General features: G+C 43.5%; 1 protein-coding gene across 2 annotated transcripts; it reads left to right on the top strand.

Annotated features, from left to right (window-relative positions):
• The first annotated feature begins 2,950 nt into the window (after positions 1-2,950).
• Positions 2,951-13,180, top strand: LOC148354488 (very long chain fatty acid elongase 6-like). Of its 2 annotated transcripts, XM_088350801.1 has the most exons (5): positions 2,951-3,517; positions 3,603-3,693; positions 6,469-6,600; positions 10,098-10,246; positions 11,326-13,180. In XM_088350801.1, the coding sequence occupies exons 2-5, from the start codon at positions 3,605-3,607 to the stop codon at positions 11,751-11,753; spliced, it is 798 nt and encodes a 265-aa protein (XP_088206927.1). In that variant the 5' UTR covers positions 2,951-3,517; positions 3,603-3,604; the 3' UTR covers positions 11,754-13,180. The 2 variants fall into 2 exon arrangements, with proteins under 2 accessions (XP_088206927.1, XP_088206926.1); XM_088350800.1 differs by lacking the exon at positions 2,951-3,517 and having other exon boundaries at positions 3,538-3,693.
• The last annotated feature ends 654 nt before the right edge of the window (positions 13,181-13,834 follow it).

Here is a 13,834-nt window from a genome sequence, read left to right as displayed (position 1 = left end):
TCACAAATAAACATGATTAGACTTAAGGGGCGGCAGTAGCTCAGGAGGTAGAGCGCTCGTCTTGGGATCAAGGGATCTCAGTTCGAATCCCGGCTCGTCTGTGTTACATGTCGAAGTGTCCTTAGGTAAGACACTGAATCCCTGATACCCCCAATAAGCAGGTTAGCGCCTTACATGGCTGCAAGGCCGCTACTGGGTAATCTGGTGTGAATGTTTTCCTTGCCCGAATGCCGGTTTCAGATCAGGGGAGGGTGTCATTGTGGCCTGTGCAGTCCTTTGAGAACTTTTTTGGTGATTACAACCTGTGCAAATACACATGACTTGACTTGAAGAACATCAGGGTTGGGTAGGGTTACTTTAACTGGATTACTTTCAATGACTTTTGGATGACCCCAATAGCAAGTATGCTAATAAAAGACAAAAGAAACTAAATATGAATAAAATAACTCCATTTTGTGCAGGCTTAGGGAGTAACGGAATACATGGAACGGCAAAAATGATGTTGGCAAGCTGTTTGGATTTATTTTCATTTTGTTTCCGTCGCATTTTATGTTAGTTTTAAAAGAGAGATCAAAGCCAGGAGAGAAAGCTTAACACGTTTTGTGAGTTATAATTTTATTCATATTTAGTTTCTTTTGTCTTTTATTAGCATATTTGGTATTGGAGTCATCCAAAAGTCATTGAAAGTAATCCAGTTAAAGTAACCAACCCTGAAGAACATGTTAATTGTCCTCGTCCCGTCTCTTCTTCACACATCCCCAAAAATGTTGTTTGCCAGCTCGTCTATTCAACAGGTTCTTAGTTCCTGTGATGGGACCGTGACCTCATCTCATCTCATTAGCCGTACTGCTTATCCTCATTAGGGTCGCGGGGGGGCTGGAGCCCATCCCAGCCATCTCCAGGCAGTGGGCAGGGACACCCTGAACTTGTTGCCAGCCAATTGCAGGGCACACAGGGACAGACAACTCATTCGCTCATTCACACCTAGGGACAATTTGGACCGGCCAATTCACCTGAAATGGATGTTTTTGGAACGTGGGAGGAAACCGGAGTGCCCGGAGGAAACCCACGCAAGCACGGGGAGAACATACAAACTCCGCACAGGAAGTCTGGAGCTGGATTTGGACCCACGACAGGTTCCCATGACATGAACTGTGCCGCACAAGCGCTAACCACTGCGCCGCCGTGCTGCCGGGACTGTGACCTGTCACTTGTTAATTGACTGATAACTTGTTCAGTATATGTTCTGCCTCTCCGTCTGATTCAACGGAATAATTATTCCGCACTATCAGGATCTGGCACGCCATCTCTACTTGGACGGCTTCAATCTGGGGGGAGTGGCTAATTTGTGCACACCTGACCTGAATGAGTTCAGTCCTACATACTGACCGGCAAATGCAAGCGCTTGCTTCCTGGCTTCCCTATTCTCGCCATCGACTTACAAAACTTGAATTTCTAAAACAAAATGAATAATAAATGAAACGCGTGAGATAAGACATACTAGGACAAACATCACCATTCCTTTCATGCGGCAGTTCTTCACTAGCTGCACAAACTAAACACAAAAAACTGACCACAACTGGTCTAACTTGGGTTTGGAACCTATGACCTCCGTCATCTTGTCCAAAGGCAAGGTGCAAAAAGTGCAACTGACTAGATGAAAAGAAAGGTAAATGGAGGGGAGAAAAATAAAGTGAGAATAAGAAAAGAGATGAGAGACTAGAAAAAATAAGAGGAATGGGAAGAAGGTAAAACTGAAAATGAAAGAGAGATGAGAGAAGAGGGAGGAAAGGATAAAGGAGAGAAGAGGAATTAAGTGATTGAAGTGAAGGGGTGAGAAGATAGAAAAAGGGAGGAACGAGTGAGGAATGAGAAGAGAGAAAAGAAATGAGAATGGGTAGTGGAGAGAAAAGGAGAAGGGGAGAGGAGATGAGAAAAAATGGAGCAAAGGGAGAGGGGTGGAAAAGGGGAGAAGAGAATACAGGCTTTCCCCTTCATTCTCTAAAAGGGAGGGAGAAAAGAAAGGGAGGAACAGAAAGGAATGAGAAGATAAATGAAGATAGGGTCATGGAGAGGAGAAAACAGTCAAAAGAGGAAGGGGGAACAGGGGGAGAGGAAAGAGAGACTTTGGGGGAGTATAGTGGAGAAAAGAGACAAAAGAGAAGGGGGATGAGAAAAGAGAGGAAAGGAAGCGCTAAAATGGAGGGGTAAAAGAAAGTGAGGAAAGGGGAGAGACATAAATGAAAAAAGGTAGATGTGAGGAAATGGGTGGGAGTCCTAAAGAGTAAAGGAAAAAAGAAAGGAATGGGAAGAATATCAGAAAAGAGGGGAGAAGAGAAGGGAAATCAAGAAAAGATAGTGGAGAGAAAAAAGTGGGAGATGATGACAAAAGAGGGTTGAAAGGAAAGAGGAAAAAGAGTGAAGGAGCAAAGGGGATGAAAGAGTCAGGAGACAATAAGCGAGGAAAATAGAATAGAGAAGAGAGAGGAGGGGAAAGGACAAAAGTAGAACACGATGAGGGAAGGAAAGGGGGTGAAAGAAAAGAAGAGAATAGAAGAAATATAAAAAGAAAAGAACAGATGTGTAAAGAGCAGCATGGCAGCGCAGTGGTTAGCGCTTGTGCGGCACAGTTCATGTCATGGGAACCTGTCGTGGGTTCAAATCCAGCTCCAGACTTCCTGTGCGGAGTTTGTATGTTCTCCCCGTGCTTGCGTGGGTTTCCTCCGGGCACTCCGGTTTCCTCCCACGTTCCAAAAACATGCATTTCAGGTGAATTGGCCGGTCCAAATTGTCCCTAGGTGTGAATGAGCGAATGAGTTGTCTGTCCCTGTGTGCCCTGCTATTGGCTGGCAACCAGTTCAGGGTGTCCCCTGCCCACTGCCAGGAGATGGCTGGGATGGGCTCCAGCCCCCCGTGACCCTAATGTGGATAAGCGGTACGGCTGATGAGATGAGAACACATGAGTAAAGAAAAGAGGTGAGGTGAGAAATGAAGAGAGGAAGTAAAAGAGGAAAGATTCAATGAAAGAATAGAAGAAAACAGAAGAGAAAAAGGAGGGGGCGAAAGGGAAGAGGATAGAGAAGAAGAAAATAAAATAGAACGTAGGACAGGAGGGAAGAGAAGACATGAGAGAGGACTAATAGGGAGAAGAGAAAAGAAAAAGTCAAAAGAGGGAGAAGAGAAGGTGAATGTGAAGGGAGTCGGAAGAGCGTTATTGTGGCAGCTTTTATCGTCTCAGCCTGGTCGCAACTCACAATGTGACGATTCATGCCGCCTTCTTCATGGAGACTCCCACTTCCGCGTTCGTCCGTGACGTCACTGTGTCCAAGAAGACTTTTTTTTCGGAGACAGAAGACTACCATTAAAACACGTAAATCGTATATAAATCCAAGACAAAGTGATTTTCATCTTTGTATTTATTACTATCCTATTTTTTGAATGTTTTATTTGATCAACCCTCCTTAACGCGTCACTTCAACGGTCCCCGTTTCCTCCTTGACATCTCATCAAAGACAAGGTATGCACTTTACTTTGAAACATACTCACGCGCTTGTGCACGCACAGCAGAAACGCAGGTTTTCTTGTGTGCGGACGTCTTGCAGAAATGTCCGGAAACTCGCTGACCATCGCTGAGTTTGACTTTGAAAAACGTTTCGACCAGACGGGAGCTCATCGATGGATGAAGGACTACTGGTGAGAACAACCACGATTTGCACAAACGCGCACGCGGACGACTGACTAGCTTACTTTTTATTCTTGTATTCCACAAAACAGATTTTGCTATAAGCTAATCAAGTCAAGTTTATTTGTAAAACCTTTAGTCACAAAAAGTCTCAAAGGGGTTCACAGACCACCGAATCCCCTTTGCAGCTAACTACCATGACATCCAAAGTGAACATGTAATCTGATTTATTTAGAAGAGGGGCCATCAACCTTTTTTAAGATGAGAGCTACATTTTCTTGCTGATTAGCACAAAGGTCTATCAGTTTGATATGCATTTCTAAAATGACAACTTATGCTATTACTATGCTGTTATCATAAATTGAGTTTTAAGTCAACCAGCATAGTCAACCACTAAAAATTCAAATTTCCTGGAGAATCACAATGACCCATCACTCGTAAACTATTTTTAGAACATATGCCCTGCAGGCACTACTATGGAGACTGATTTAGAAAATAAAACCGCACATTCCCCATTTCTGTCACGACAAGGAACGTAATCAGGACCCAACTGAGTAGCGTTAACCACAAGTTTATTGATAGAAACAGGAAGGGCAGCGCCGAATACAGAAATGGATCTTCTGTAGCTGGAGATGGCAGTGACAAGTACGGAAAAACAGGTCCAGAGCCGACAGGAGAGCAAAAACGTGGTCGGGATCAAAAACGGGTTGTAAGCCGGGACGGGAGAGCAGACGTGTCCGGAATAAAAAAACAGGTGGAAGCCGGAGACAAAGGGGGAGATCAGGAACAGACGGGTGGGAAAACGGGTGCAAAAATGGGGCAGGTGGGAGTCAGGGTCAAAATGCTTGCCTTGTAACTACAGATGTTCGCTGACGGTCTGACACCCGAAGCGTGGCAGGACTGGGCTTAAAAAGGGACAGGGAACCAATCAGGTAGCCCGCAGCGGCTGGCAATTGACAATTTCTGGTTAATGTGATTACCGGTCTCATCATCTTTCCAGCATTTAATTTCGACTCTCAATCTCGACCAAGATCCAAGAAGAAATTCGCAGGTTCGAGAGCATTCTTCATTTTGGCCCCAGTGCTGTGGAATGTTCTGCCCTCTGAGATTCCATCTGCATCCTCAGTGTTTAAATCTAGGCTTAAAACACACGACATTTAATGTCTTATGAACAGGGTTGGGTGTCAGGCAGGACGGAAGGAAAACTGAGATCACTTGCACTCGTTTCTTGGTTTTTATTGGAAGGAAGGAATGACAAGACGTGAATCTTCGATCCGTTGTTTGACGGATTGTCGAGACTTGACAGACGGGTGAAGGCTTGGCGGGAATGGTCGCGGACAGGCGTAGTCGTCGTGTTGTTGGTTGGGGCTGGAGAAGAAGGGCGTCGTTGTGTTCGGAAGAGAGATCAGGAGTCAGGCGGGCAGGGCAGGTCGTAGGCAAATTCGGAAACGGGTCGGCAACGGAGATCAGGGAGAAAAACAGGAGGCAGGCAAAGAGTCGGAGGTACGGGCTTTCTGAGCAGATGGCAACAGATCGCATAGTACAATCGGACAAAGTGTTACCGGAAGCTAGGGATTTAAATGTACAGGGTGCGCCAATCAGCTGTCCTGGCTGTTGGCGCCAAATCCTGAACACAGGTGTTCCTGATCCGGGTGATTGTGACAGTTGGGTAGGGTTACTTTAATTTGATTACTTTAAATTCCTTTTGGATTACTCCAATACCAAATATGCTAATAAAAGACAAAAGAAACTAAATATGGATAAAATGACTACATTTTGTGCAGGCTTGGGGAGTAACGGAATATACGGAACGGCAAAAATGATGTTGGATTTATTTTCATTTTGTTTCTGTCGCATTTTATGTCCGTTTTGCCGGAGATCAAAGAGATCAAAGCCAGGAGAGAAAGCTTACCACGTGTTGTGAGTCATCATTTTATTCATATTTAGTTTCTTTTGTCTTTTATTAGCATATTTGGTATTGCAGTAATCCAAAAGTAATTGAAAGTAATCCAGTTAAAGTAACCCTACCCAAGCCTGCATTTTATGTTAGTTTTGCCAGCGATCAAAGAGATCAAAGCCAGGAGAGAAAGCTTACCACGTGTTGTGAGTCATCATTTTATTCATATTTAGTTTATTTTGTCTTTTATTAGCATATTTGCCATTGGAGTAATCCAAAAGTAATTGAAAGTAATCAAGTTAAAGTAACCCTACCCAACCCTGCTTATGAATGATGTTGAACTCAGGAAACTGTCAACCGGACATTCTGCTATAACATATATTTCATGTTGATGATGTATGTTTATTGTCTGTGCAGCTCTTTGATACTTCTTGTGTTTAGGGGGGGGGCAAATAAACTTGACTTGACAATGTTTCCTGCTACAGGCAATTGCACTATTTTCTGATGCACTTTCAACTTAGTCCAGTCTTCAAGCATCACCTTGTAAAAAATCCCTATCCATCCCACTATTATGAAGTCTTTTTCTCCATGTTTTAACCCAATATCATTGTAAACAATGTTTACCACATTGTTTTCAACAACAACAAAAACAATTATTTTCTTACTGAAAAGCATTTCTGTCCAAATGTGGAAGATCCAGTATTTTATGACTCAGTTTTACAGTTGGACTTTGATCCGTCACGTGTTCCGTGCAAGTCTTGTGTGTCGAGGACAAGAAGTCCAACGCCGGTCCGAATTGGTGCAAAGTTGAACAAAAGTTGATAATATCACTCCAGGAATGTGCTCACCTGATGTGTTGACTTAGTGACACCAGCTCTGGTTCTTTTAGGGGCGTGTCGTTTGCCTTCGGGGCTGTGTACGCCGCCCTGGTGTTGGGAGGTCAGCGTTACATGAGGTCCCGACCCAAGATGGATCTGCGCCGTCCTATGTTCTGGTGGTCGTTGGCGCTTGCCCTGTTCAGGTAATAAATGTGATTTTTGTGTCCCTGGTAACAGAGAGTCATCAATGCAGGCCAGGGAATCATGGGTTGGTCTCTGCTCGGTCTGTAGGACTTTGGCGACATTATTGACCTTCCTGGCCTGCTGGCAGACGCTACGAGTCCCTCGATTATTTGTTAATTTGTGATTTATTTATTCTTTATTGATTGTAAGCTTTTTGTGTGACAGGAGGCCGAAAAAAATGAAATGCCAACAAAAAAAGGTCAAAGACACACATCACAGCCAGTGTTCCCACTAAGCTAAGCGTGCGCAATTGCGCACTGCTCGCACAATCTCGGCGCACAAAAAAATCTAGCCAGCGCACAGGGCTCAAAATTACTAATTAAGAAGCGACTTAAGTCAAAGTTACAGTGCATGAAGGTCAAAATATACGGGTTACCCTGACGTTGTGTCCTAAATGCGGTATTTTGAAGTCAATGTCGAACGAAGTTGAAAAGTAAAGTCAGTAGAGTTTGTCGAGAACCGGCTTCTTTGGCTCGGCTCACTAAAAGGAACCGGCTCTTTCGGGTCCTAAACGGCTCTTCAGGTTGTTTTTGCTTCTTTAATCCCAACATGACCAAATATTGTGTAAAATTATGCACAAAATGACTTAAAGGAATGGAGGAATAGAACAAAAAAGAAAAAAATACCAAAATGAAAAAGTAGTGAAAAGCTGAGAAGAGAAAAAAAGAAAAAAGCCAGAAAAAAGAAAAGAGAAATGTAGGAAAAAAGTAAATGGAGAACAAAAAGAAAAAAGTAACAGCTCGGAAAAAATAAAATGAGATTTTTTTTTTTTTTAAAGGAATTTAAAAAAAAGTAGAAAAAAACACGGAAAAAAGAAGAAAAACTTTGTGTTGCATTCAAATAATTTCCAATGATATCAAGTGAATCTTGTTGCCAACATTGTACTTCCACTCAAAAATGTGATTAAGTACAGTTCTGTATCTTACAACCGACTAAATAAGCCCCCAAAAATGTTAATATTATGCGACAAAATATATCAGGAAATAATAAGAAATGGATATCTTTGTAAGAAAAACAACGTTAGTAGGCCGTACAACCTTTGCAATAGTACATGAGTCAATTTATTCAAAAGAGAAAAATAATTTTGCATTGCCGGAAACTCAGCAAAATGTAACTTGATGTCAAGTTTTGGACATGTTTGATAATGAATTATCTTGCCACACTTGGGATTGCCGTTGCTCACTGCTGTTTCAAGCGTTGCTCACCGACTTTGTGTGAACGCTCAGACTCGTAAGGAAAATTACAGGGAGTATTGATCACAGCTTTAGCACTAGCAACCCATCCAACTGGCATTGAGAAACAATTCATAAGCAGATTGGCCACATTTTCTCCGCTTTTAGTTGTCTTCTGCCTTTTTTTGACCTCTGTGAAATTGGCAAACGACAGGTTTTAGGTCAATCGTCCCAAGCCAGAACTGGAGACAGGACCCAGTAGCGTTCGTTTACTCGGTTTTATTGATAAAGAGAGAGCGCAGTGCTTGCTTCCACGATCCGATGATCGGCGGACACGGGTAGCAGGTGGCAGGAATGCGGAAGTGGCACTTCCGTGTCAAGCAAGGATAATCCTGGGCACCAGGGATACTGGTCGATAGCCGGGACGGGAGAGCAAGGGCGGTATCGAGTCCAGAAAAGAGGTCGGCAACAGGTATCAGGCAGGAAACGGGGCAAAACAGGTCGATGGTCGGGATGGAAGAGCAGGGCAGAAACAGGTCGGCAACAGGTATCAGGCAGGAGAAAACAGGGCGGGAAAATGTCAGAAGGTATGGAGCTTGCCTAGCTGGGAGCATAGGTTCGCAAGACGGTCTGACGGCTTCGTCTTGGAAGCCGGGGGTTTAAAACGAGTCAACGAGCCAATCAGCGCTCAGGGCTGTTGGCGCCAACGGGGCATTGGCAGGTGCCCCGAATCAGCAATCGTGAGATAAATACATAAATGAACGATTATTGCTTTTCGGAAACGTGACAAACACATAAAAAATCATTCTCTTCCATGTAATAAGGAGGTGCATTCAAAACAGTTTTATAGACAAATTATACTTCAGTATTTTCCGCACTATAAGGCGCACCAGGTTTTATATATTTGTGTATTTTTAATAAACCGTATAAAGCTGTAAGGTGGGCTTAGGGTACTTCCCCAAAAAGTGTGTAGCGTAAATTCCGGACTATAGAGCGCACCTGATTATAAGCCGCACCCACCACATTTTAGGAGGAAAACCGCTTTTGTACTTACACAAGCCGCACTTGTATATAAGCCGCATGCGCCCACATGAAAACATGTAACACAATCACAAAATTAACCCAAATCCGGCTTTGAGTCCCGCAATTGTAACTGATTATAAAGTACACAGTCCAAAAACCACAGCCGGCAAAATGAACGGAAAACGATACCGATAATTAAGGTTTGATGCAGACCTGCAGAGTCCAGGTCCCGATGAAAATAATCCAAGGAAAAAAAATGTATATTTCCAAAGGTAAGGGTGGGAAAAATATATATCCACTATTGTCCGCTGCGTCCACAAACACGTCTCACCTTTACTCCACTTCCCGTCAGCCCCCGTTTTTTTCGCCCCTTCTTTTTGATTCGCCCGCGGAAAACATATCAGAATAAGTCTCTGAAATAAATACATTACAAAAATATACAGTTGCAAATAAATATTATACATGGTTACACATATTTACAAAGAAAGACGGTACATCGAGAGAGTTTTAAAGCTTTAATAATAATATTATAACTTTCATCCCAAACCTTGCCTGTGAAGGGTAGCAAAACGCTACTAGGAACACGCGCGCAACACAGTAAACGGGTCTGTCTAAAAAAATATACGGTAAACTGTCTTCATCTTCCTCCATATAACTGACTTCATCAAAGTCGTCTTCCCCAGTATGGGGAAGAGACTGTGTCATATAGACGTCGTCCCACGCTCCCTGATTCAAAAACACGCTAGCAATACACTCGCAAAGTAAAGTTTACGTGCAGTAGCTCTGTTTCCTTCTTTATCGGACTGCTCGATTGCTTTGAGCTTGAAAGCTGCGTCATATGCCTTTCTTTTTGCAATTTACATGATGAGGATATGTCTACGCTTATTTAATTTGTGCACAAGGTAAGAAGTTGCAGTCTTCCTCGGCGCATATATTCCACCGGTCTAAATCTTACCTTTTGTACTCGTGCGCCCTTCCCCCTCTCCAACTGCCAGTTGTAAAAAAGTCGAATGTTTAATGTATCTTTTCTAGTGTCAGCAACTTGTAGATAGCTCTCCCACAACATGTAAGAGGTTGATTTAGACCCCACAAAGGCACATGAAATTACAACTACAATAAGAAGTACCGTTATTATTGTCCTAGGGGATCATGAAAGAAAAACAACTGAGAAGCACTGCTATACACTAATCTTTTGAACAATGCTGACTATGTTATTATCAACGAGAATAAAGACAAATTATATTGTATTTTTTGGGGGGCAGCACGGCGGGAGCCGTGCGCACAGGCCGCTATATGCTAGCAGTGCTAGCCGACGGCGGCCTTCAAGCGTCAGTTTGCCACCTGGGTTTCTACGACGGGCCCGTCAAATTCTGGGCCTTCGCCTTTGCCGTCAGTAAGGTCCCTGAGTTGGGTGAGTACAATTCTAGACACTGGTTTAGAGGTAAGATCAGGCCCTAAAAAATTCAGCCCGACCTGACCCAGGCCTGGGGGCATTAAAGCCAAACCCAGCCCAAGCCCGACCGATTAACTGGATTTGCAGGACCGACTCCGAAGCAAACCCTAAATTTCATATTTTAATTGTGAGGACTCTGGAGGAGGAAAGGTTATTTATGCTAACAAATTAAAGTCTGTCTTTTGTAACGAAATCTTAATCATCAAGACTTTATGAACATTTACCTCATATATTAAAGTGTTTGCAGAAGTTACATTAACCTACAATTTTCCATAATTGACAGGAACATTTAAGGACTGTAGTTATATACTATTTTATACACAGTTTTATCTTACTTAAAGTCAAATATACTTGTTCTAAAATCTGACTGCAGTGTTTGAGGGCAAACTATGAGAGAAGGTTTGTCGTGAACCGCACTTTGCCTTGGAATGTGCCATTGCTTCCATTCCGTGCAGATAACAATGACTTATCACATCGCCTGGAGTGGGGGAGTATGTGCCTGGCACGTCCTATCACCCCTCCTCCCATTCTTCAATCATGTTTGGGAAATTTGCATCGACGACGGCGCGGACCAATCAGCCAGAGGCTTGGTCATGGGGCGTGAACATTTCATCGCCATGTGTCATAAAATTTCGGCAACCCAAGAAGCCCCTGTCGTCTTCTGCACAGGATTGTAATTGGCAAGGAAGAAAGATCCGATGTGTATAACTAAAATAAATAAATCAATATGTGGACTATACTCGGCTCTATAACTTCTCCGGCTTCTGGTCATGCTCCAACTGTAAGGGAGTGTCTTTGGAGTCAGATTTGAGTATAATAAATGTTAAAACCCTACAAGACGTCTATCATTCTGACGGGTTGAAAATTGGTCTGTAAACCATGGCAGCAGTACGTCCTTAAGAATCTAGCGCAGCACTTCAAGAGAGAGAGAGGCAGAGATAATAAAAAAAAGCAAGAAAAAGCTCGGGTTTAAGATCTTACCTCTCCAATGGTTCAGTCCCTAATTTTTCCACCTGATCTAACAGTGTCTCCTGCAGGCGACACGGCATTCATCGTGCTACGCAAACGCCCACTGATCTTCCTGCACTGGTACCACCACCTGACGGTACTGCTGTACTCATGGTACTCGTACAAGGAAATGGCGGCAGGAGGCGGCTGGTTTATGACCATGAACTACGGCGTCCATGCCCCCATGTACGCTTACTACGCCTGGCGTGCCGCCGGTCTGCAGGCGCCGAAGACGTTAGCGGCGCTGATAACCGCGACCCAGCTAGCGCAAATGGCGGCCGGTTTGGCCGTTAGCGCCCTGGTTTACCGATGGAGACCCGGCGGAGACTGCCCGGCGAGCCAACATCACCTGGCGTGGGGGGCGCTCATGTACTTAAGCTACCTGTTTCTCTTCTCGCACTTTTTCTACTGCACTTACCTGCGGCCACGCCCTCAAATTCGCCCCAAGGCCGAGTAGCCGTGGTATTTTTCCGTCACCGTGCTGTTGGGTCAGCTAGCTCAATGCTAACTCTAGCCAGAAAGCTTATTTGTCCATTTTAAAGGAGATATATCTTGTGATTATGAGCGCTTTCTCAATCAAGTATAGGCCTTGATGTCATTACCGTATTTTCCGGACTATTAGGCGCAGCTAAAAACTCCAAACTGGTGAGAAATTTGAAATTGCACCCTATAACCTGATCACGGTTGGGTAGGGTTACCTTAACTGGATTACTTTCCATGACTTTTGGATGACTCCAATACCTAATATGCTAATAAAAGACAAAAGAAACTCAATATGAATAAAATGATGACTCACAACACGTGGTAAGCTTTCTCTCCTGGCTTTGATCTCCGGCAAAACGAACATCAAATGCGACAGAAACAAAATGAAAATCAATCCAAACAGCTTGCCAACATCATTTTTCCGTTCCATATATTCCGTTACTCCTTAAGCCTGCACAAAATGGAGTCTTTTGATTCCTATTTAGTTTATTTTGTCTTTTATTAGCATATTTGGTATTGAAGTAATCCAAAAGTCATTGAAAGTAATCCAGTTAAAGTAACCCTACCCAACCCTGAACCTGATACACCTTAAATACTGCATAATTTCGTGGAAAATAGTGGTAATTCATACAGTATTTATACTTAGAGTACACAAAATTTTACGGTATACTACCGTATTTGTGCAATCATTGATCCATTGTAAAATGTCACTAACCATAATGGCAATTACACTGTGAATCCAACCCAGGTCCTGGTGGTTATCCTTAGACCACGAGAAATACAGATGACGTATGAAAAGGCGTTCCATTTCATATTATTATCACACTATCCATTCCATCTATTATCTGCACCGCTTATCCTCTGTAGGGTCACTGGGGTGCTGGAGCCCATCCCAGCTATCTTCGGGCAGTGGGCAGGGGACACCCTGAACTGGTTGCCAGCCAATCGCAGGGCACACAGAGACAGACAATTCGCTCGCCCATTCAAACCTAGGGACAATTTGGACCGGCCAATTAACCTGACATGCATGTTTTTGGAATGTGGGAGGAAACCCACGCAAGCACGGGGAGAACATGCAAACTCCGCACACGAAGGTTGGTAGCTGGATTTGAACCCATGACCTCAGAACTGTGCCGCACAAGCGCTAACCACCGCGCCGCTGCGCTGCCACTATTATCACACTATTTAATGTTTTTTTTTTTTTTTTTTTTTAATATTTCTAAATACTTGTTCATACTGTTCATATTCTTAGCTGTCATTCATTATCTTACTGCTGTAACAAAAGACATTTCCCCATTGTGGGACGAATAAAGGATTATATTATCTTATCTTATGTTAGAGAAAGTGGAAATCCAAAAATCATCCTGAAATATATAAATAAATGCAAAGTCTGATTCATCATCAGAAGAGTTGTTTCTCTTGCCATGTTTTTTTTAGGACAACTTTCTGTTTTCTCCATTGTCTAACGTTTGTTTCTGGCACCATAAGTAAAAATAGTGTGATAAAGAGATACAATCAAATGCCTCTTCATCATCATCTGTACACTGGTAGTCCAGTGATAGGAGTTCTACACTCTTAACGCAGCAACCCGGGTTCGATTCCCATCGTATAATTTGTGGTTTTGGTCATTGACATAATTCAACTGATTAATAAGGGCACTAATATATACCGTAAGTATAAAAAATGGCTTTATGGGAATACAATTCAGGAGCTCTTGGTTTAGTTTTATTTCTCATCTCATCAGCTGCACCGCTTATCCTCAGTAGGGTCGCAGGGGTGCTGGAGCCCATCCCAGCAACCATCGGGCAGTGGGCAGGGGACACCCCGAACTGGTTGCCAGCCAGTCGCAGGGCACACGGGGACAGACAACTCACTCGCTTATTCACACCTAGGGACAATTTGGACCAGCCAATTAACCTGAAATGCATGTTTTTGGAATGTGGGAGGAAACCGGACCTCTGCACTTGCAAGCACGGGGAGAACATACAAACTCCGCACAGGAAGTCTGGAGCTGGATTTGAACCCACGCAGGAGGTTCCCAAGACATGAACTGTG

Source organism: Urocampus carinirostris, chromosome 13 (genome assembly GCF_059441175.1).
Source record: "Urocampus carinirostris isolate Australia breed hairy pipefish chromosome 13, RoL_Ucar_1.0, whole genome shotgun sequence".
In the NCBI taxonomy this organism is placed as follows: Eukaryota; Metazoa; Chordata; class Actinopteri; order Syngnathiformes; family Syngnathidae; genus Urocampus; species Urocampus carinirostris.
Note: the sequence above shows the minus strand (reverse complement) of the source record. Positions and strands in the feature narration are given on the sequence as shown.